Source organism: Battus philenor, unplaced genomic scaffold, assembly GCF_028537555.1.
Source record: "Battus philenor isolate CCGP_79_NKW_IND1 unplaced genomic scaffold, ilBatPhil1.0.hap1 SCAF_16, whole genome shotgun sequence".
Classification (NCBI taxonomy): Eukaryota; Metazoa; Arthropoda; class Insecta; order Lepidoptera; family Papilionidae; genus Battus; species Battus philenor.
Window position 1 is genome coordinate 10,012,278 of NW_027181678.1, and position 25,037 is coordinate 10,037,314.

The window sequence follows — 25,037 nt, forward strand, 5'->3', positions numbered from 1 at the left end:
TTTTGCAATGTAGCAAACCAAGAAGATAGATTATACATTTAATAATTATCTAATTGAAAATTACACAAGTGCTTATTTAATTGCATCTATTCTTTAAGAAACTTTTCAATAACGATCTACCATATATACAATCCTAAGTTTTTAAGTTAAAATCTTATTTAATATTTTTAAATACCATAACATGCGTTGTTATAATCGTCAACATTAATAAATTGCAATAAAAGAAATATTACTTTAAAGTTTTTAACTTTTAAGATTGCGCTCGAAAAATACTGTTGTTTTAAAAAAGCCGCATCGTGTCCGGAAGAGTTCTGTTCGGAACAATAAGTCCGTTGATTTTTCGGGTAAGCTATTGTTATTTTAGAAACAAAAACCTTTAAAAAGAAACAATGGATTCAAATGCAACCGAAATTTTAAATTGGAATTCTTTATTGGTAAATAGGTAGCGCTAATGGTGAGTGATATATATTGAATCGTTAATTATATTAGACATGCAATATGCCATACAGAGTGATTAGTCATAGGTAAAGAGATTAATGTACAGCCTATTTGCTTTTAAGTAATGTACACCCTTATGTTTACTCTAGCTAAATGAAATGGATTCTATACAAGAAATAACGTAATGACAATATGATAAGAAAAATAATTTTCTGATTACTACATATGAAAACAGTGGCGTAGCTAGGGAGTGACGAGCGGGGCGGCCGCACCAGGCACCACAAGCAGGGGGGACACCAAAGTTGAAAATAATTTTTTGGATTTTTTTTTTGAATGATGAATAATGAAATGTTAAAAGAAAAATGAATACCATAATTTAAAGTAAATAACATAAAAAGAATATCGAATTTTACTATTTTTGTGCTAAATAAGTTGTTAAATAATATGAACATTAAAAAAAAGTAAACGGTTACAAATTATAATATACACAGCCTTTCATTCGCAAAACACAAAGTGTTTTTTTTAAAAAAGCCCTAAATGACAAAATAATAAATTATTACATTATTGCAAGATTATTTAATGATAAATAGATTAAATAATCTTGCAATAATGTCAATAGAACATGAACTAGTCGACACTATTGATTTTGAAAATGTGATTAATGACTTTGCAGGCCAAAAAGCGAGGAATGTTCGTTATAAAAATATATATGAACTACATTCTGTTCTGAATTTTGAAATTATTTAGACTCTTTAGAGGGGGGCACCAAGCCCCAATCTGCCCTAGGCCCCAAATGTATGAAAAACAAATATAGATTACCATTTTTCCCTGTAGGTAAGGCGTGGGGTAGGCCGCTGGGCTTACGATATAGGTTGCGAAATGTCGCTGGATACGGGCGGCGCAAGATTGATCAACGAGGCGATCTTTGAACAAGACTTATGCCTTGCAGATTATTTCTTTTTTGTGTAGACTTTTGTGTTGACTAATGGTCTGTCACATTCCTTAACCCTTAACGTGGCAGATTTTGTTTTTAATATTACATTAATATTCATACCACTTGACTTTTAAGACCCAAGGATGCCAACAGAAAAAACTGAACAAGCGTTCGAAAATTAAGAAATTATCTAAACATTCACATACAAATGATTACTTTGCGTTCAAAATTGATGCCACTATTTTTTTTTAATTTTGATGTATCTTTACAGATACATTATCAAGAAAAGGGTTAACAAAAAAAATCTTATTTTAGAGTGATTACATTATACAGAGTGATTCAAAATAGATGTAAAAGCTATAAAGCCTTTTTTCTGACATATAAGTAATATATTCACCTTTAAAACTTTTCCACCTGTTGTATCACAACATATATATGAATAAAATGTTATATGAAACAGTAAGTTTATTTATTTATTATATTACATGTTAATAAATTGCAAAGTTTATTTTTGGTCATTTTAAGAAATTACTTGGAACAACAATACTTACATGAACATTTATAAAATGTCTGCCAACTTAATCAGAGAAAATTGATGTATATTTACATATAAACAAATATGTATAAATATCATTTCTGTTTGTTGAAGTTGAAAGAAAATACGAGTTTTATTTGAAAGTTACTTATAAACAGAATAAATAATTCACTTCATATGTATGGGCTCGTTTATGATATATTGGACAATTTGAAATACGCTTTCTCATTCATCAATGTCATAACTGGCTAAACATGTTGTAAGCACATGTTTCTTGTAAGTCTATTGAGCTGTAAATTTTGTATAAAAACGATATGGGTGTACCGAATATATAACAAATGCTTGTCTGTAGCATAAATTATTGCGATTATTGCGAATTCTTCCTAAACTTTACAAAAGAAATCCGCTATCCATTATATTTTACTCTTGGGAATGTAAACAATTGTCGTGTTTCCAATTAATAGATTTCTTATTTATCTTACAACAGAGAAAATTACGTACCTATAAATATCTTATACAAATATTTCACATGATTTCATTTTAAGATATGAATAATATTTTGATCCTTATTATAAATTCATGTCTTCCTTATTTATGACAAATTATTTTTAATTTTTTTAATTGTTTTTTCCGGATACTTGCAGTTTTCATAAAAAGCATCTCATTAAAAAATCTTAAACATTATGCTGTAATTTTTTATACACACCCAAATTATTCTGTTAAATAGCTTTCCTTAAAAATATTCTATATTTGAATTGTGAAAAATATAGTAGCTTAAAAAATAAAAAATAAAGACCGCATGACAAATTAAGAGAGTCTTAAGAGAGTCGACATGCGTCGTCGTGATATTTCGTGTTGTTACACCATATATATATATATATATATATATATATATATATATATATATATATATTTACGTATTATCATTTATACAGGGTGATTGGTTATAGGTGAAAAACTTTTAAGGGATTGATTGTATAGCTCATTTGTCAGTAAAAATCTTTCTTTATACCTATTTCTATTCACCTACATAAAGTAATCATTCTACAATATATTATCATCAGTTTATTATTTCTATTGCAATGCGACAGCATAATAAATTATATCAGCAAGAACTATACAGTGAATAATAGTAACAATAAATAATAATTTATTTTAATACGTTTCGTAGCGAATTTTGATAATGATTTTACTAACTACTTAATTATCATTTTTGTAACCACTGATTTTTGGAAAGGCTTTTCCAAATATTAATTGACAACTCATTTGCTGTCACACTATAAATGGTACCCTTTTATTAATCATCCATTCATTTAAAACTTTCACTTACATAAAGAATCACACTGTATGACATTTTTATTATAACTTTCCATACACCTAGACAAACAGCACTATCTAGTAGATTACTAATATAAGAGATTCTTCACATGTGAAAAATGATCCGATACGACACGTGGCTTTAATACTCCCATGTCATTTCGTATATAAATCACATGTATAGACTTCAGTATGGTTTACTGTGCTTTTTTTAGTATATTACATAACGAACACAGGTCCCTAAAATAAGAGAATACGGTTACGTTCACGCTTTACTTGACAAACTATCTGTTTGCTAAAAAAAGTGATTACTTGACAATTTAACATTATTAAATTTGACCTATACCGACTTAAGTAAGTACAGTAGATAACTGGTCGTATTGTGAATCTATGGGAGAGATTTATGTTCAGGAGTGGACGTCTTACGGCTAAAATAATGAATTGCTAGAAAAGTGATTTCTTTATGAATTAATAATTAAACCTTATGTTTTTACGGCTTATGAAATCTATGGGTGAGGTTTATTTACAATAGGGGACGTCCTACGGCTGAAATGATGATCACGATGATGAAGTGGGTTAGTACTTCTGTTCCACTTCATCAGTTATATAAAATACGTGAATAGTCAATTCCTTATCATTTGTAAATGATAGTAAAGAGCGCAGTTGTTACAAAGGCAGTCATTTATAGGTGTTAAAAAGTGAAATGATTTGAATAACTTATAGTATTATGAAGTACTGAACGTTTAATGAATATATAGAGCAATGTCAAAGGCTCAAAAATAACCGAATGTGTGGCGATGTTAACCAATTAACGCATTTGACCTTCTGGCGTATATCAGTCACGTATAGCTCACCCTCTCTGGAAGAGATCGACATTGTAGAACTTGTAGAGTTCGACGCTGAACTCAAAGGTGGCCTGCAGGTCGCTCATGGTGCGTGAGGGGAGGCGAGGCCGCGGTCGCGGGGGGCGGAGTGCGCCATCGTAGTGCCGCTAGGGGCCCGCTCGCATCGCACTGCACTCGGTGGGCTCGCGACCACACCCGACGCCACGCAACCTACGCCCGGCAAGGCACGCGCCCACGACGAGCGAGCGGCGCACAATGCGACCGACGGACTGGTATTTTTTTATCAGCGGCACTGCGCATGTGCGGGCCGCGCGCCGTCGCGCGACCGCCTTGCAGTGGGCCCGGTCTACCCACCCGGACAGGTGCGATCATCAGCCGTCAGCTCCGCGTAATGCCCTCCGCATTACGGGAGCTCTAAAGGTCAGGGGGTGCACTTCGCCCTCAATAACCTTTCTCGTCATATCGCGCTACTTGTATACGCTACTGTATTGATGGCACTCAATTCGAAATTGAAATTTATTGAAACCCAGGAAAAAATTATCGATAATTTACGAAAAAAAGCTGAAAAATTTTATGATATTTGAAAAAGGAATTCAATTTAAGTAATCTTTAAGAGGGACTGTAATACGCAATTAGGAACACATCAGGGAAAAAAATTGCAAAAAAATATTTTTATGCCAACGAACTATCTGTCGTTTCAAGAGGATTTTAGACAATTAACAATCTTGATTCGATAATTACGTTTTATGTTGATTGATACTATTTTAGTTACGAAAATGTGATATGTTTTAAAAATCTATATGATACGCAAATTCAACAAATAAATAAAACTTCAAAAGAAACGATAACTTTTATTTTAAAATAGACGAATAGGTTTTGATTAACTTTTAATTATAATTGCAAGTTTTTAAATTAAGGTAATTTTTCATTTTCCTTAAAACAAAATAAATGTTTTTTTTTAAGGACATAGAATAATGCGTCTATATGTATATCGTCGAAAAACGTTGGATACAGACCAGTTTCTGCCGGTATTATTGTAAAATATATGGAAGAGGCTTTCATCCAGATGTGGACTTCCTGTGGCTGAACAAAAAAACCTGGATATTATATTATGAAATAACGAGTAATGAAAAGGTAAAGGTACAGGGTAATTGGGTACAAGCCGTTTACTGTCAATTAATTAATGCATATGGTTCATTCTTATCTAAAAATCAATGGTTTCAAAGATAATTCATGAGGATAAAATAGTAAGTAATTAGCTATTTTTCTATCTGTCCTAGTAGGTTTTGTACTGTCACAAGCTATTGGCATGTCGCATTTAAATATAAATAATAAATCTATGTTATATATTTCAGACTAGCAGATATTTCAGAGTATCTACGATATGCAAGTTGATTCAAAATAGGTGTAAAAACTTTAAAGCTTTTCGCTGACAAATAAGCTAATTAATTTCTAATTCAACACTTTAACCATCACCAAGCTATAGCATGTGTAACCTTATAATATCCATCATCTTATATAATAAAAATTTAATCCAATCTTTTGTCATTCCGTATTCCATCAAAACATTCATTAAGGTAAGATGATGAACAATTAATCAAACCAAAATTTGAGTGAGGAACAATCAAATGTCAAGTGCAGATGGAATGAAAATTTCATCGTCACTAGTTCGCTTAAGGTCGGAGGTCAAGTGGTGGCTGGTCGATAGCGGGTTCAAGGAACGATTTTGAGCGAAAGACTTGTGGGTTGTAGATATTCACGTCTAAGTCACGCATACCTGCAATGAACTATAGCCCTATTTACTTAACGACTACGATATGTATTACTAAAGAAAAAGAAAAAGGTTTTTATTTCACAACTCTCATTAAAAGGGTATTAAAGCTTCTTAAACCTTTCTCTATGCTCCATAATACATAATTACTAATTATATGGGAGAAAAAGTGTACAATAAACTCTTTTGTTAAAAGAACTTTCATGCAATACATTGTAAAATTCATCTAAACCAAAGAAACTAAACTAAAGCTCGTATGAAAAAGACGATCAAAGAAGGAAGGAAAGGTAAGGGAAAGAATTCGAAGAAATCCAGTCCGAAAGCGAAATATTTTATCTCGAGAGACGAAGACAGCACCTAGAACTATGTCGCGTATTTTAGAAGATGGCTTAGGACTTGGAACCTATAAGAGACATTTTGGTCATTTCTTAAATGAAAATTTAAAAAAGAATACAGTGGTAAGATCAAAAGCATAAGAAGTACGCAAAGGGAGGTCACAAATTATTTTTGTTTCCGGGTGAGAAAATTTTTACAATTGAGCAATATCAACAAACGAAATGACCGTATTTATGCTGAAAGCTTTAAAGAAGCTTCCCAATTACGTAAAAGAGCACAACGTGGGTGGCATCCGACTTCAGTGAAGGTTTGGTAGTGTGTTGGATATGAAGCAGTTACTGTTCCATTTTTTTTCTGAAAAAAGTATTGTTTAGTACCTTTTTCAAAAAAAAATCTTGTAGTCAATATCTTGTTGTCAATTTGTTTTGTATTTAATTAGGAAAACTGGATTATTGAGTAAAAACTATTTTTACCGCGAAATCTGCATTAATTACCGATCTATAAAATATTTTCGTATTACATTTCAATAATAAAAAAAATAATCAATGTCTTCTCTCGCACTAATCGTCGTTATTATTCATAAAACACATTAATTATAGAAATTGTTTAATTAAATATTATTATTTTTTTAATAACAAATTTACGCAGAGCCTTTAGATTTGCGATCGTAGGTCGCGGGTTTGATTCTCGAAATACAATCTGATATAAATTACACATTATACATTAATTATATACTATTGCCACGGCTCACAAACAAACTTTCATAGGATAGGTAGCAGCGTCCATACTACAATAATACCACTCAGCGATCGCCAACCAGATTGCCAAGCGTGGCGATTATGGTATGTTCCTCGATATATATCTTTAAGTTGTGATGACTTTTTTCGTACATTTTAGAAACGACGAAATTTAGGAAACCTTTCTTTTTAGCTTATCAAAACCTTTGTTCGAAATATCCCCTTTGAATAGATAAAATATTCTCTTTAACATTTTATCATTATCATTTTAGCAGTCGAATGTCCACGGCTGGCCATAACCCTCCGTAAATTTACTTCATGAACTTAAGATCTTAATAAGCTCATCTGTCCCCCTCTTGAGTAGACATGTCCTTGGTCTGGATTCCAGACTCTAAGGTCCTAACGGATAATTGGTCGTCATTTCGTGGTTCGTGGTCTGTCCACTGCTACTACAACTTGCTAATTCGCTGTTTTGTGTCGTAGAATTATTTAGATATCTTTTTTTTTAACAATATTAAAGTAATATATTATACATTATGACTTAAAATTAAATAAGTATGTGTAATTATGAAAACTCAGTACGTATATATAGAATATAAATATATTAATAATAGAAGATTCACAAAAATACTGTAAAAAGGTATTAAGTTCCGATGAAATATTGAAAGTAGTAATTTGAAAAGATAAAAACTAGAATCGTGTCAAAGAAATTTTGTTTGTGTTTTGTTTACGGATTGATGTAATTTACTTATTTTTGGCTTTAAAATTAACCTATGATACTTTTACCAGATGTATTTAAATATTATGCTACAATAATACATAAATATTTTAAATGATCGAAAATTTTGATACGTAAATCGAATTTTTAAAAATGTAGTACAAAGAAACGCGTACTGCGTTTGTTCTTTTCCAACCTGCCAGCAATAAGCTGAGTGGTAGGTATACTTGTCGTTGTCGTGAGAACAAGCTCCGTGCCCATTGTCGCGTAGCTTTGCTTTCTTGCTTTGAACACTAGAGCCGAGCATACCTAGGCTTTATTGTATTTTTATTTTATCGGACAAGTGTTCTGTTCTTTACTATCGCCATAACAAAAGGTCAATATGTCTATTTTTCGCGGGCATTGTTCGTCCATATGGAGAGGCCAGTCTTTGTTTTATGTTATTCATATATAATATATTTGAGAGGCTTATTTATTGTTCAAATTATAATTTCATCAAACACGAATGTAATCTATCACAAGGTTCGCAATTAAATATAATTTCTACTATTATTAAAATTTCACATAACGACTTAATTATGACATAACTATATATATATGTTTTACAGTTTACCGTTAGGAACTCTTAAGCATGTAGTTATTATAATTAGTAAATTTAGATTTTAAATATAGTCCCTCGACAATTTCTTTATTTTTATTTACACATATACAATTTGAAAAAGCAAACTTGATGCCGATTTGTTTTCGGATTATGTTACCTACAGAATCAGTGAAACATCGACAATTAAAAATTTACTGATGGCAAAATTGGTTGCTGAAGAAATGAATTCAATAAAAAATTAAGTATTAAATGAAGATATATGAACTCGGATGTGCACCCGATAGACAAACCAGGTAACTCCAATTTTGAGAAAGAGATCAATAGTAAAGTTCAACTCGACGGGACACAGAGATGAGATCGAATAAAGAATGACGAATGAAAGTATCTCAACTAGTATCAACATAGCTCGCCGGATTGGCAAGTCGAAGTGGTAATGAGAAGGCCACTTTGTGCGCAGAATGGTTGGCCGTTTGGTCATTTAGTTTCAGGAATGGAGACCACGGAGAGAGAATCGCAGCTTAGGACTTCCGCCTATAAGCTGGACAGATAACCTTAAGCTGGATGCAGGCCATGCTCTACCGGACATATTGGAAATTTATCGGAAAGCTTATTTTCACCAGTGACGTGCTATGGCTGAAATGAAGCTGATGATGTTATAATTCCTTTTAAACATAATGCTACTTTCATATGTTTATTAGTAAGATGTTTTACAGTTCAATAAAAGTAATACTTTACCAATTTTAAAAAGAAATTTAATGAGAATTATATATGTCCTTTTCATACAATGACTGTCACAATAGGATCTTCGTCATAATTACGAATATAAACTAAAACAGCCTTTGTTAAGTGAAACCATTTGAAAAAAAGCAGTTTAATTAGTTAAGATTTATTATTTTTTTTCTTTGTAATAAATGAAAAATGTAACTTTTGTCGATTTAAAATTTTTCAGTCTATTATAGCCTAAATTGTAAACGTTTGAACATATTTAAAAGCCGATTTTGTAAATATTGCTCGCAGCATACATTCGTGATATATACCGCTTTTTTTCTATTCAGTTTCGCACTAGTGCTCGATAAAAATCAACATTTCATGTTTTTAAATTCTTTTTAACATGTGTCTGTTTTTAAACGTTTTTTGCTTAATGCTTTTTTATAATAATGACATGTTTACAATGAATTCTAAAGATTTCAATTAACATATAAATACAAAGTACCTTATTTGGCTAAAAAATTACAGTAGCTAGGACAATATTTGAATCAGCAGTTTATAGCCTTTGGATCACGATATTGAATTTACTTTCATCATCATCATTTCAGCAGTAGAACGTTTAATGATGGAAACGGTTCATCACCATAGGTTCCAAAAAAGATACGTTGAAAAAGGCCTGCATCTTAGTCTTTTGACGATCTTAACAAAGTCGTCTGTCTTAAAACTTAAGGCCCCTGCGGGAATTAGTTCATCGCCCTTTTCACTTTTACACTTTATATAACTCCACTATATATTTAGTTCGACCTAATGAAGAGTTTTTGGAAATTGCAAAAAGCGTTGGTAATGTATCTCTGGCCTTTTATTTAACTGTTCTTTTGATTATACATGAATACTTTGCTTAATAGTGTTTTTTTTACAAGTGATAACTTTTATTTTACTTATTATTGCACTATTACTTACCTACACATGTGTTTATAACCGATACTAATGCCGTCATAGAGCCTAATAGTTTGTATTTATTTATATTTTATTTTAAATGTGCACTCCCATAAATAAACGTGTTAAATTAGTTTCGTATAGCGTAGTATAAATTTTAATATTATTGGCTTTCGTAGGCGATAAATACAGTAGCTTATATATATATCTCAATGTTAATCAATGAATAAAACATAAAAGTTATAATAAATGTCTTTATAAATTATTTTAAAATAGACACGACTAATCTTTTTAATTTAGTAATATAGAAAAATGTGTAAATAATTTACAAAAACTAATGGAATATTCCATCCAAAATAGCATTTGTAGAAACCAAAAAAATGTCCAACTTTAATATTTCTGTATTAAATGGATTGTTAGCATATTCTGGGAATCGGATGGTGTATTTCGAGATTGGTATCGTACTGTACTGTAGAATATTAATTACTTTTGTTATTGGGCGTAGGAGTTGTTACATTTGTAAGAAGTACATACAATAATAGAATCAGACAGACTTAAGGAAAAACTATAATGTATTCCATTTTACATGTATATTATAAATTGTGTGAATTTGAATAAACACATTTTAATTAAAATTCATATATATTGTAAAAGATCTCACAGTAATTTTATTCTATCGTTTACTTCTTTTACCTTCAACTAAATCCATCGACCGATATCTTACTATGAAAGTTTATTTGTTTATCGCAGAGTTTCAGACAATAGATGATCACGGCAAGGTATAGGTCTCCCCCAAAGATCGGTCCTGCGATGTCCCCATACATCGAGATCCCACGACTTTAAATATATCGTTAGTCTACCTAGTAAGGAACTTACTCGCGTCGCGTCTGCCGGTTCGTAGTCACCTCTCAAGAACCTTTCGGCTCCAACAGCAATATGTTGCAGGAGCTAAAACCTCGTTCTCTGCCACTTTAAACGAGGAATTCTTCGAGCCATGTCGGTGACCGTGGTTTTTGTTCGGATCTCCTCATTATTACTTATTATATAACCCTCTCTTTCTCTGCTCTCTAGGTGACCTATATTAATTTAATAATAAACAACGATAACTTACAAAAAGAAGATTTCAAATCATAGCGACACATCACTTTAGTGATAATGTGATCATATTTTCATTGTAACGTTTATTACAGGCATATTTTTACAAGATTACATCCTTATACGTCTTTTTCGTATTGATTGATATCTGATAGCTAGCGAGATGTGTTTGAGATACCTTTTTGTTAATATAAGAAAATAAAAGCGATTATTACCATTTTCTTCATAAATATTTATTGGCAAGTGCAGTACAGGACTTCCACCTACAAAGTAGAAAACGCTGTATGGTGGCCGCCTTTAACCCGTCTTATTGAAAACATATGGGGGAGGCCTATGTCCAGCTGTGGACATAACGACAGCTATAATGAATAAACGAACAGAAACCTTCTTCGTAAGGTATTGAAAATATAAGATTAAGTTACTAGGTATTGTTCATGCTCAGAAGTGTAAACGCCACGCTTTGCAGACGGGATGGCGATCGCACTGTGGTATTATCGTACGCAGAGGACAATGCTGCCCATCCCGTCTGTAAACTTGTTTCGTCAACAGTGGCATCCTTTTAAAATTATTTATTTGTATTATTATTATTATTACCATTATCCTTTACAATTATTCATAAATGATTCACGAAGTGTGAGTTATGTAAAAGTATATCTTCTATAAGTTATATAAATCGAACCCGCAAGTCTCAGTCTTCTACCGCTGGGCTACGCCTCATTGCACAAAATGAGAAATTTAAAAAATGTTAATGACGTCACTTAGTGGTACTGGTGCGTTGAATGTTTATTCTAAACAAGGCGTTCGAGCCTTAGTGCAATGGGAATATTATACAAACAACGGTCTTAATTATAGGCTCTACTGAATATATTCTGAGATTCCTCTAATATAACGAAGTTTTTATTTATGAGAAAAAATTTTATTAAACATATTAAGGATAATTTATTGTTTACTTTAAAGTTGAAAAATCAAAGATATACAGGATGATTGGCTATACGTGATAAAAGCTTTAAATAGGTGAATGTATAACTCATATGCTGTCAATTATCATACATGGTACAATCTATTCAAAAATCCATGGTTTCAGAAATAAAAAATTACGTAATATGTAAAAAACGTTTTCAAAATACTGATTACTAAATATAAAAATTAATTATTGTTTACTCTCTGTGAATTGTACTGCCAAAAGTTATTGGTCAACCGCATTATATTAAAAAATTACGTATTTAAATATTGAAGCTATCACATTGGCTTTTGGTTGACATCTGAACTATAAATACATTCACCTTTTGAAATCAAACAATATTGTCTCTGTATATAATCCTCAACAGCTTTATTCAATGAGCCCAATTTGTCCCTCTCGCATCGACTTTCATCTCAGTCTGCATCTTCGCTTTGGTAACACAATATGAACGTTACAATTCAAATACATAGGTTGATATTTTTTTTAAAACATTGAAAGAGTAAAAGGGTACAGAAGAGCAATCTTAACACAATTTGTCTTGTTAGCAATTAAAGACAACAAAAGGAAATAAAGATCGAGCAAGTATTAGTAAAAGTACAATCATATATAATATTAATTAATATAATATATAATTTTTAATTATTATAATTTCTACCGTAGGATGTCCTTTGCTTTATATAGAACTCCTCCATTTCCAAAAGAAATAATTGAAAACAGCCGTCTGTATCCTGCGTCTTAAAATCTTAAAAAGGTCGTCTGTCCTTAGATGTTTTACACTGCCACGGTCTCTGTTTCAGAATCTTAAGGCCCCACCGACCATCTGTTCCGCACGCTATATAGCCGCCAACTTACCAATCCGTATAAAATTCTTCATAATTATATGGAATAACGATTTAACCTTTTTGACATATAAAATAATCATCGCAGATAGATCTTTAAATTGATCTATATAATTTATTATTATTATTATTAATCAACGTCTTTTTACATAAACATTAAAAAAAAACGATGGTAAGTACCAAAAAAACCTTAACTTTGAAAAAGGCGGCAAATTACTCAAGTTTAACGTGTCGAATTATCAATGAAGGAAGTAACTTTGCAAAAAGAAAATTTTACTAATTATGTCTGGTTCAGTATTGTAAAACTGACATAGCTGATGTCTATTCATGAACACAAGTTTGAAAAGAAAGAAATATTACGTAAGATTTATTTAATGAAGTCTGTCTAGAAACTTCTCTGCGGCAGCATGAATTAAAGATGAGACCGCGGCAAAAATGGCGCAGGAAAAGCAGGTCTACTTCTAATTTTAGAAATTTACAGGCAAGTCTTCCGTTTGCTACGAGTACCATTGTTTTAGACTTGACATTAAACATAATTATTTAATAACTCTTATGAATTAAATAGAATAATTGAGTTGTTGTTTGTTTTTAATTATTGTATATTTAGTAGATAAATGTCTCACAATGGGTCACGATGCCTCTTATCTATAACTCACAGATATATTTACAGAAGGCTCCTCAAAAATCACAGAAAAGAGTATTAAAGAGAGTCTCTCGTGAATTACAGAAAGTGGGGTTTACAGCGCATCTCACCTAACCCACAGAAGAAAGTATTTATAGTGAGTCACAAAAAGGTCAAGGATAAGAGTATTAGCAGAATCGTTACCTGTATTGCACAGAATCTAGTGTAAAATAAATTAAACTCTATGTATTAAATATAACCTTTTTAATTGTTTGAAATAGTTCAATAATCATTTTTAAGATTTACTTATATATGGTAATATTATCATAATGTTATAGACACAAGACAGTAGATGCGTTTAGGTTTATGTGTGTATGAATTTGTATGTGTGCAGCTTTGATTTGTATTGAAACAATAGTTGTTTGTTGTCACACACAGAGTCTCGGCGTTCATATAAACTTTGCGAACATAAAGCCACACCAACATTCTAGTTGAACTTTGTTATGGCTACGTCCACCGCAGAGAATACCGCTGCCAACGTGACGTGCAATTTGAAAACGCGGCCGACACGTGGCGCCAAAGTTTTGCGACCATGACGGTCTTTTCTCAATTTTACTTATAGTAAAGGTAGAGAAATAAAATTTGTTTTTGGGTAATTTTCAACATGCTACCACGTAAACGTGACTTCGTATAAATTATATAATTGCGTATATTTAGAGTGGAACCACATTTCATTTTTAAATATTTTGATGAATTTAAGTATTTTTTAAAACAAAATCGAAAACGCAATAGTATTTATTTCGGAACGGTCACGTTTTGTATAGCATGTTTTTATGTAATCTATAAAGTTTTTAGCGAATGCTCTTGACACGAGAAGAACTTCGAACGACGGGCAACTATGAAGTTCGCCATGGTGGTTTTGGTTGGTAACGCTCACGGGCTCTTGCGTTATTACTCCACGTATAAGCTATAAACAATTTTGTAACTTAGAACCGAGTACCTAGTCACTCTTGTTCTATTTAATTGTTATTATTTCTTTATTTTATTATCATACTCAACAGTCCGGCAATTATATACATAAGTATACTGCGTTGGAGTATTAGCTGATTTCTTTGAAGTATACTTTTAATTTAAACATTCATTTATTAATTTAAGTTTATAAAACTTTCATGTTGCAGCTTTTGATTTAATCGTGCAAGTGGAAAATTTTTTTATTTCTTTTAGCAATTCAAATCTTCTTAAACTTCATGATTGTCAAGTTTGAGTACCAGTGAGCAGGCCCTATATGGCCCACGCAGTTGGTCGCTGGGACTTTAAGATCCTGGAGGGGAAACCATGGATCATAGAAAGTTCAGCCACAAAATGGACAGACGAGATTGTTCAGGTCGTCGGTAGATGCATGAATCAGGCCTACTGGATATCTATGAAGGAGAATTATAGATATAACAGCCTATGTATATAATGATAGGATATCTGTTGTAATAATAATATATATCCTATACTTTATTGCATATTATGAATTATGAACATAGGTTAGACTGTAATGGACGTCCTACTGCTGCAATAACGATAAAGATAATGAGAATTGAAAAAGAAAATTGAGATGAAAATGAAGATGATGAGATTATCAAGACATTAAGCTAATTTAGTGTTATTATTACATTTTAGAAGGTATAGTCGATGTAAGTTGTGTTAGTAGTAACAATGTGTTCAATTTTAAGGTATAACACAGTTTTATGTCGACTTACTCCTAAAATAGGTGCTTTCATCGATCGAAGTAATACACGTCTAGTGCGCTCACACTTTCAAAGGCACGAACGAAGGTTCTCGTAACCTTTTTGCTACTTCACAGGATAGAAATGCAGTGCCCGGAAAATGCGTAAGAAAAATACAACTCTCATAATTATAAATGTGTTTCGTTTTAAATTTTTCTGATCGTTTCAAAATCCTGTACTATGAAATGTGTACCGTTCACGCTTCGTATTGTTGGTCAACTATGTCTACAATTCTTTTGAGTGAAACTATTCATGTTCGCTCGAATTCAGATTTGAACGCAGATTTGAATTCGAAGTTCATAAGTGATGTGGCAGCTGCCATTGTGTTAGGATCGTGTAAATTGTAGTGTTTGTATTAATGTTAATAGTCCATCTTGATTACCTTGGCTCTTATCTTCCTCTTCCTATTAAGAACGAAGGAATTTGGATGTAGCGTTCATGGTTTATATTGCTTGCTACTATAGCCCCTATACTTTTTAGTGAAATTATTGATACGTGATTTATTTATTTTTTAATTTTAATTTATTTAGTCGCCATCAGTGTGGTGGTCGTTGCCATTACGTTGGAGTCGAAATCATAAATTGCGCTAATAAATTTTATCAAAAAGTTCACCAATTTCTTTTTAACGTAAAGGCTGTGAAATTTTCATTACGTAAGGTGTTAAGGAAACATTATTGTATAATATTTAAGGCTTCTTCGATTAACGTCGATCCGGATGAGAAAAAATTACGAAACACATGATTTTTTATGGATTCCTTAATGTCTCTTTACGTTCAATATGTATTACACATTCAGCTAATTATACGCTGAAGTCTTGTGTATACGACATAAAAATATCTCAGAGATATGAGTAGAAAAATTACTCATATCAAAAGATTTTTTTTTATATATAGTATTACATATGTTAACACATTCAGTGCTCATCACTCGGACCCGAGTGGGGCGGGGCCATAGTAGCAGTGCCTCCCACTCGGATCCGAGCGAGCTTCCCGTTCATTTTGTATTAGTCAGTAAAACGCCTGAGCTTTATGATATATTTATGGATTGTTTTTTGCGCGGCCACTCTGGTAACATCGTCAACTTACGAAAACATGTATTGGATTCATTCTTACAGACTACGATATTCTCCCTGATATACCAGACAGTCTATCAACCGATAACCCATCAACTCCAACTGTATCCCTTCTGAGATCTGATGCGCCCACTCCAAACTTGTCACCAGAGCATAATGACGCCTCTTCTTCTGCTTTACCTATTCTAAGATCTGAATGTAGTACTCCTAACTTACCAATTGATAACGATGATGTCCTGTCATGTCCACAAAATAACTCACCTTCTCATCAAAGAGCCACTAGTATCTGGAGCAGTATTCCACATTCAATGAAAATTATTGAGTTTACTAAAGTTACTTAGTGCCACCTCCATCAGATCCTTACCAAGCATTCCGTTTATTAATTGACAACGATTTATTGGATCTTATTGTTCGAGAGACGAATGCAAACGCATTGAGAGTGGGTACTGCAGAGAATGTGAAGCGAAAATCAAGAATAAAAAATTGGAAAGATTTAACCCGGGAAGAACTGCTGACATTTCTAGGTCTCCTTCTTCACACTGGAACAATTCGACTGAACCGTATAAGCGATTATTGGAAACGACACTATTTATTTAATATTCCATGCTCGGACAATTCATGGCTCGAAATCGTTTTCTACTAATCTTACGATGCTTGCACTTTAGGTCCGAAACAAGTGAGGATGACCGCTTGAAAAAAATTTTAATATTTATACCACTCGGATCCGAGTATTTGGCACCCAGGCGGCTGTGTGCCGACCACTCGCATCCGAAAAATGATTATTTTTATTAAAATAATAATAATAACAATATTCATTCATGCATATTTTCAAACATTCATTTGTTAATCAAAAATTCAGCTTAATCAAAATTCAGCTTAAAAAATTTGGTTCCCGACTATTATTTTTTATTTCTTTTTCCAGCAGTGAATGTGTTAAGAAATTATGATCCAAGAAAATTGACAGGATTCCATAAAAAACTATGAAATATTTACAAGGTACTAATTAATCTGCAGATTGCGGCTTCACACAGCATCGTCGAGAAGCAATTAAAACGTACTCCCATTGCGATTCCCGTTTTATTGATGCTTTTAAAGTCGTCTACTGAAAGGATTTTAAATGCAAAAAATGTTGAGTTTTTTTATAAAATTTAGGTCAATATTTTCGTGATGTTTGTGGAAAAACATATAATAGGTAAATGTGAGAGATATTTTCAAGTTTTTCTTTTTTTAAAGTTTATTTATATTTAACTATAGTATATACGAGTATATGGCACTTTGTTCGATTACATTTTTCCATCTTGAAGGTATTGATACGATGCTGTTTTCTGGGACCTGTGATCAAAATAAGTGACATGTAAGGAAGACGCTAGATGCAAGCCGCTTTCAGTCGGAAAAGGATTTGGAAATATGCGATGGAGGATTATGTCCAGCAGTGGAAGTCCTATTGCTGAAATGATGATGATGTTAATGATGACAAGGTTTTTAGATAAAACTCTTATAGATAGTTTTTTGGTGGTATCTAAATCACATAGCTAATATGCGACTGAAAACATAAAAATGACGCAACCGCCAAACAGCTCATCTAATTGTGATATATCTTGTTCAGTACAATGATACTCAGAATTTTAATCAACAACAATTTGTGTAGTATATTTTTGTTTTAGAGATGATATAGTACAGTATATTATTTCAGTTTTCGTCGCAAAATTTTACGCACTTTTGCTTTGCGGTTGAAGTAGGCGCCTCGGTAACTTTTTACCGAAAAAACTGAAGTGGCTTAGTAAAACATTTCGGTATGAAGTTTATGACTTATGATATAAATGATTTTTAACAGGTCAAAAGTATATTAAGCTGTATTTTATTTCTAACGCAATATTTATGTATATAAACTATAGAAAAATTGTATACTTCTATTTTTTTTCCAAACACAAAGGAAATGGGTAGTGAGACAGTAAAAAAATAACGGACTTACAGCTTTCAAGATTTATAGTGTGCCTTCAAAAAATTAGTAAAAATAACTACCTAACTAGGTATATCACTACATTTCGTAGCTTAAATATAAATTTAATAAAAATAATATTTATTACATATGTTTCATAATTGTAGTTCTTAAGTCCTTGTAAGTTTATTGATACTGTTGATGGTGTTACGTCACTATGTTCAAAGATAAAAAGTATATAGTTAACTATTTTCTGTAATAAAAACATTTAACGCACGAACTAAAAGCTTTTCTATGTGTATTATTTTGCGTTGACTGAAATTATACATGTTGCTATGTGATAAAACTTCCGATGGAAACTTAAATTGCCCTGCGATTTCCCTTCGCAACGAGCCGCCGGGGACCTGTTATAATGATCGATGACCTCTCGGTAACCAGTATCGATAATAACTTCAACATAGAGACTGTGCTATTGAAAGTATTATAGTACTAATGTTAATAATATTCAATGTGTTTTTCATCAGCTTTTTTATTTAGCATAAAAACTTCCTGTATGCTACATTCTGTACAATGTAAATGTATTTTAATGATATTGTTTGAAAATATTATAAAGTCCGAACTATATTGATGTATTTTTGATTAAACATTTCCAGTTTTGGAGCAGCACGTTACTCCGGTTTAAGGTCTGTTCTATTATCATCATTTCAGTCATATAACTTCCTCTGACAAACATAAGCCTCACCCATAGATTTATAATAGGACTGGTATGGAGTTGCCTGCTCGCTCCATCACTCCACGCTTTTCGGTCCGTTGTCTTTACACCAGAATCATAATAACAATATCATCATCCGACTTTTCCCATAGATATCTGTTTACAAGCAAACATTTTGAATTAGATTCCATGGGATTACACACATTATTTAAATTACCTTGATGTACTTATAAAAGATATGACTAAGAAGAGATTGTCAGAAAACCACAAAAATCTAAAAGTTCTTTACTAAAACTAGTTAACGTTACGCTTGTGTTCCGTAGTGAAATCACATCCAGGCTTTTTCCATTTCGGTGCCTACATTTCTGAAAGCCATTTTCGTCTTGAAATGCTTTGATAGCATCGATGGCAAGCATTTTACGTACGACCCTATCCTCTGTTTTCCTCAGCGCAGTAGTGAAGAGTACAGTTATTGATTCATCTTGATCTGACTGGCGGGTAGGCGACCTATTGACAAAATTTGTACCAAATAAACAACTCGTAGATAAGATCGCGCGCTTTATAACCAATAAAATACTTTTATTCTTCCTAATTTATATGTGATACTGTTGCTAATATTTAGGTCACTTGTTTTCCGGGTCATAATGATCGATATGCTTGCGTCAGCATCCAGTGAAAAGTGAATTATAAGCTTCTCCGGTTTTAAATTCACTGTCTCTACGTTAAATGGTATTAGCAATAACGAGAATGGTAGTTTATTTAAGGAATGTTAAGAATAACAGAGTTTTCCTTATATATCAGGAATTAAGAGATTCGAATATTAGCGAAATTTAGTCTTAGTATGTTGAAATGGTTGAAAGAAATCCACATAACAGACAGAACACAAGGTCCTTAAGTATTTATAGTAAAAAGATTAGCTTATTATTTATTGGAAGACTGTGATGCCGGTTGATTTGTGGTCTACCTTTAGCAATGCTATCCTTTATGATCATGCTTGAAGTCACGGCTTTTAAGAACATTTTTGTTTTATCACGCTATACTTTGAGAACGACTTATCTTACAGTTCGTAACGAAATAAATTAACTTTTCATTACAAGCAAAGCAAATACCAACACGCTATTTGTCGATAAATAAACCGCAACCACCATCGTTGAATGTTTGTGGTACCAGTCTATGAAATCCATGTTTCTCAATCGACATGTTTTTGAAATAGCAATTTAATAATCAATTTTAGTGCAAATTAATTAGTCATAGTTAAGACAGGACATCGTCTGGCTAAATATGATAAATTGATTTCACATTCTATATTAACCATTTGAATATTATTTCTGAATATTCTTAGAAAATGATTACACCACTCGCGAAAAATGATACATACGTTAAATAAAAGAACTAGTAGTGGTTTAACAAAAGGCTTAAGATCACCCAGAGAACAATGGAGAGGGCTATGCTCAAAGTTTCGCTGCCAGATCAAATCAAATGTGAAGATCTGCAGAAGCTCACCGATGTAGATCTAAGAGTTGCTCGTCTGAAGTGGCAGTGGGCGGTTCTCGAGTGGTGACCTCGAGCCAGTAGACGCGGCGTGGTTAGGCCCCCCCCACTAAGTGAGTCGACGATATTGTTATGGTCACATTAAAGTGCCGGTTGCGGACAGCGCAAGACCGATCGTCGTGGTAATTTTTGAGGGGGAAGGGGGGGGGCATAGGCCTTGCAATGAGCATCTATCAGTTGAAAAAAGATTATAAAAATCCTGTAGCGGCTTTAAACATTCAAAACTGCCTAAGATTAAAAGATGCTTTCTTCTTGACTGGCCTTCGTGCGTTAATTTTCTTAATTTAAAGTAACGCTGTGGGCGGTCTGCGTTTAATAGCCACTTATCATAAAATTAAAAGGGCTGCGTTCCCTTATAGGTAACTTGATAAAGTTATAAAGACTTAAATGAAAAGTAGGTGCTTAGATGTAAAGAAACCTTATAACTTATATGGTTTAATATCTCTTAGATAAGAGCTCTTTTTTATCTGAAACCACAGTAATTGCGTCGTTACGACCGGACCAATTAAATGTAGATTATCTATTCTGCTATCATTGCTTGCGTACATCTTTTCGCTTTTCTTTCTTTAGGAATGCAAATTTACTATAAAAGTAAAATAAGTGTTTAGTGTAGCTATACTGATAAATGTAACGGGGTTATGTATTTTGTGCAAATTGTTTTGAAAGTTTAAAAATAATTTGGAATCAATGAAAAATGAGGATGTGAAACATCAGAGCAAAAAGATCATTATTATCATTTTAGCGGTAGGACGTCTATTCGTAGTATAATATTTCTGTTAACAGAAAGGCTGGATGAAAGTGGTCTGCATCTTCCGATGACCTTAATAAGGTTCTACGTTGACGCCTTACGCTGCGTTTACCGGTCCTTCGTCTCCATTCTGGAACCTTAAGGTCCCAGTGGAGAAAATCCATGTGTGTTCTTCCTTAAACAGATTTTTGAGATTGTGTAATAAAACGAACAATTTGGCAATAACTTCCGCATTCGCAAACGTAACATATTGCATATTTCCTAAAGGGGTATGCTAGCTAATGCTAGAATTATGAGGTCAATGAAATTTATTACAATAAATATTTCAAACGTTGTTTAATATTAACCTGATAATTGTTCCGTTGAACATCCCGGAGTAAAAGTTCTGCGACTGAAATCAAGTTGACGACGGTAATTACTTCTTTAACTTAATTAAAAAAAAAAAAAACTATCTTCATCTCTGACATTTAATTATTTTCTGTTTTATTATTATGCCGTTTTTATCTGCCATGTGTATATTTAGTAACATTGAAATAAGCAATTATGAAAAACTATGTTTATTTGAACTTTATAATGATATTAGTTGATGCACCTTATAATAAAACAATGAATAAATATTAATAACGATCTATGTTACGTAGCAATTTTAAATGTTTGGTTTTGCAATTATAAATAAATTATAAAAATAACATTGATGAATAGGACTTAAATTCATAATATTTTTATTAAATTATTATTACTAATTTTTTATACAATACTAGCTGATTCCGCAAACGTTGTCTTTGCCATGTATGTTATTTCTAGGAAACATTAAAAAACCAATATAAATTAAGTTCAATCACGCACACCGTGACACGATTTTTTTTATATATAAGATGGAACCAAGTAGATATTTACAAAAATATACCACTAAACGTTTAGTATTATATAGATAACATAATACGTAAGCATTAGTTAGTTCACGTTCAGCATCATACGTTAAAAAAATTAATAATTTGTACACCACATTTTGTACATGACAATAGGTTGAAAAAAATTTTCATAAAAAAAAATTCATTTGAGCGTTCCGTTTCGCAATACTAATTTTATGTTAATTATTGCAACAACTGAAGTCATTCCGAGGTAACTCGTTACCGTAATTAGCTCCGGCCACTTGAGCCACTTCCCGACAAGTTTTAACTCATAATTATTCTGGATTTTAATAGAAATACTGAATATTACATTTTTATATTTTATTCAAACTTTCAGTATTTTTAAATTAGTTAACACGATGTCGTGTTCTATGGATGCAGTATTCACTTTTAGTTTCATGGTTTGAATAAACAAAGACCAATATTCGAAGCCAATTCTTTGAAATGTTTAGTTATAGGTTAGTTATAGGAACGTATTGCTCATTGGTCAGCAAAAAGCTTTAAAGCTTATACACCTATTTCCAATCACTCTTTATAAAGTGACTAGTACAAAAAACAATTCCATCGTATTATGAACTACCGAATGCATTGCCCCCGAGATTCTTATAAAATATTTTTAAACAGATACCGAATGTTATCATTGAAGGATCGTCGTTTTCTAATGGACGCCACTACACTTTAAAATATTTGTTGTGGCAATGTTAACTATTCGGAACTTGTCCGATGTTCGTAGAGAGATAGTTATAAGGTAACATTTGTAACTAATTTTATATTTCCAAGTTTGTACTTTCTTACTGCCTTTTGTTACTGTTTATCTCCAATAAAGGAAATAAATAAATAAATAGACATCCCTTAAATGTTACATTAATTTAATTTTTCGTGCACTTTTTTCAGAGTGGTCGTGGTCATGTTCCAGTCGGTTCCTGTGTCTCTGTTGCTATGCGTTGCCATGTAGCGCGCTGTTTGACGGAGAGGGGAAGTTTATTTGCTAAATATTTAGTGGCAATTTTAATGAGATCTGCCCATCATGCTGGAGACCTTCGACGAGATCATTACGATAGAATACTTTGTACCATACATTAGTTATTATAAATGAGCTATACATTCCGTTTAAGTATTTACTCTTATTTTCCATCATCCTTTATATAGTTAATTATAATTAATTGTTGTTATAGTTGACGCCAGCGACAAAGGAAAATATGGCGAAATTTTTGGTATATTTGAGATAAAATTCAAATTCAAAGTATTTTCGCGATATTGTTTGATTGTTTTATTTAACTTGACGAATTATGATTTAATAAACGGTAAACATTTTGCTATATTCATTTTCTAAAAGAACATCGCAGTGTATAATGTGAACTTGAAATGGTATAGGTTTATTGATTTATCTATTAATATATTGTGGTGTAACAACAGCTGACATTATAACAACTGACATTAATTATTACATTGTTAAAGTAAATTTGGGTGTTTGAACGATATTCATTTGATGACTTTATTTAAAGAGACTAAGGAATATATAAAAAAACCAAAATTGACACTGATATGATTTTTCAGTTTGTTATTTATTTTATGACCTACTCGTACTTTCACCTTATTTACGGACTGCGTATATGCATTCTCTACCAGACAACCCAATTTAAATGATCTAATTTAGGTGAAATTTATTTGTTTAATGTATGTATTTTTTTATTTATGAATTTATATTTATTAAAACCATCAGCATAGGTAGGTCAAGTAACTTGTAACTAAATTAGATTATTAACATAAATATTTCAGATTCATAATGGTATGATTCCAATCACGTAGCGATAAAAACATAGCCATCGGTATAGCTGCTAACTGCCATACGGTGCCTATATTGTATCATATCATTTAATTGTAACGAATACAGAGACAGTGCTGTAGAGGATTTAGAATGAACGAACCTTGTCTAACATAAACTTGTAGTAGGAAAGTATCACTTGAAACTAGGTGATGCAGTTCATCACATGCTTTCTCAGATGATCTCACATGTATAATTTAGTTATTTTTATAAGAAGGGTACAGAATACTGAATGAGTTGGAGCAACAGACCATTGTTGCAATAGCGATGTAATTTCGACAGGCATTTGTATATAATTTTAATTATGGTTAACTTCATCATCATCTTCATTTCCACCAGTTCCACCAAGATTAGCACGAAGTCCCTTACACTCTGCGCTGAAATTAATATATTTGAGCTATTATTGTATCTTACTGGGACGTAAATAGCAGAATAAAATAATTTAACAAATAAAAGGCAATTTATGGTATTCTATACTTCTTCTTCAGATAATTCATGACTTAATCTGTCATCTGGTGCTGAAGGCAGACGACCCACGTAGCAGGTTTAAAGAGGTCTGTCTCCTTGCAATTCGTCGGTGTTCACCTTCATTGATCCTTTACTCAATCAAATTAAAAATGAACCTATTAAAGCTGCTTTTGAAGTCCGATCCAAAAATGAATTGATATTCTCCCTTGACAGGCCAAAATTATTCAGCAAATGATAGAGAAATTTCACTGTTATACCCTACCGCATACAAATTCACAATGAAATTATTTCGAGTAATATCGTTGACTTGGTCGTAGTACTTATTCACCTCAGCTGTGTAGGCTTTTGGTATATTTATTTCCATGGGGAAAAGTTATTTCTATTAGTACTACAAGTTTCAATGTTCTCGAAAATAGGAATAAAGGCAATATTACAGATGTTATGGCTTTCTCCTCAGGGATTGTGCATTGTTTTGCATATATGTCTATCGTAAGTGTAAGATTCTGACTTAACCAACTTATGTAAGTTGCTATGTATTTAAATCCGATGTGATTTCCGGGACCACTACGACAGAAGTCGCATTGTTAAACGAATTTGCTACGAAATGAGAGCGACCGTGGCGGGGGTGAGCCGTTTACGGTTT

At 32.3% G+C, this 25,037-nt stretch overlaps 1 protein-coding gene across 1 annotated transcript in view; it reads right to left on the reverse strand.

Annotated features, from left to right (window-relative positions):
• Positions 1 to 4,220, reverse strand: part of LOC137919166 (protein FAM135A) — a 33,072-nt gene extending 28,852 nt beyond the window's left edge. The window contains exon 1 of the mRNA XM_068762151.1: positions 4,079 to 4,220. Within this exon, the coding sequence (XP_068618252.1) occupies positions 4,079 to 4,155 (77 nt within the window). The 5' untranslated portion in view covers positions 4,156 to 4,220. The remainder of the gene's footprint in view (positions 1 to 4,078) is intronic.
• Between the last annotated feature and the right edge of the window lie 20,817 nt (positions 4,221 to 25,037).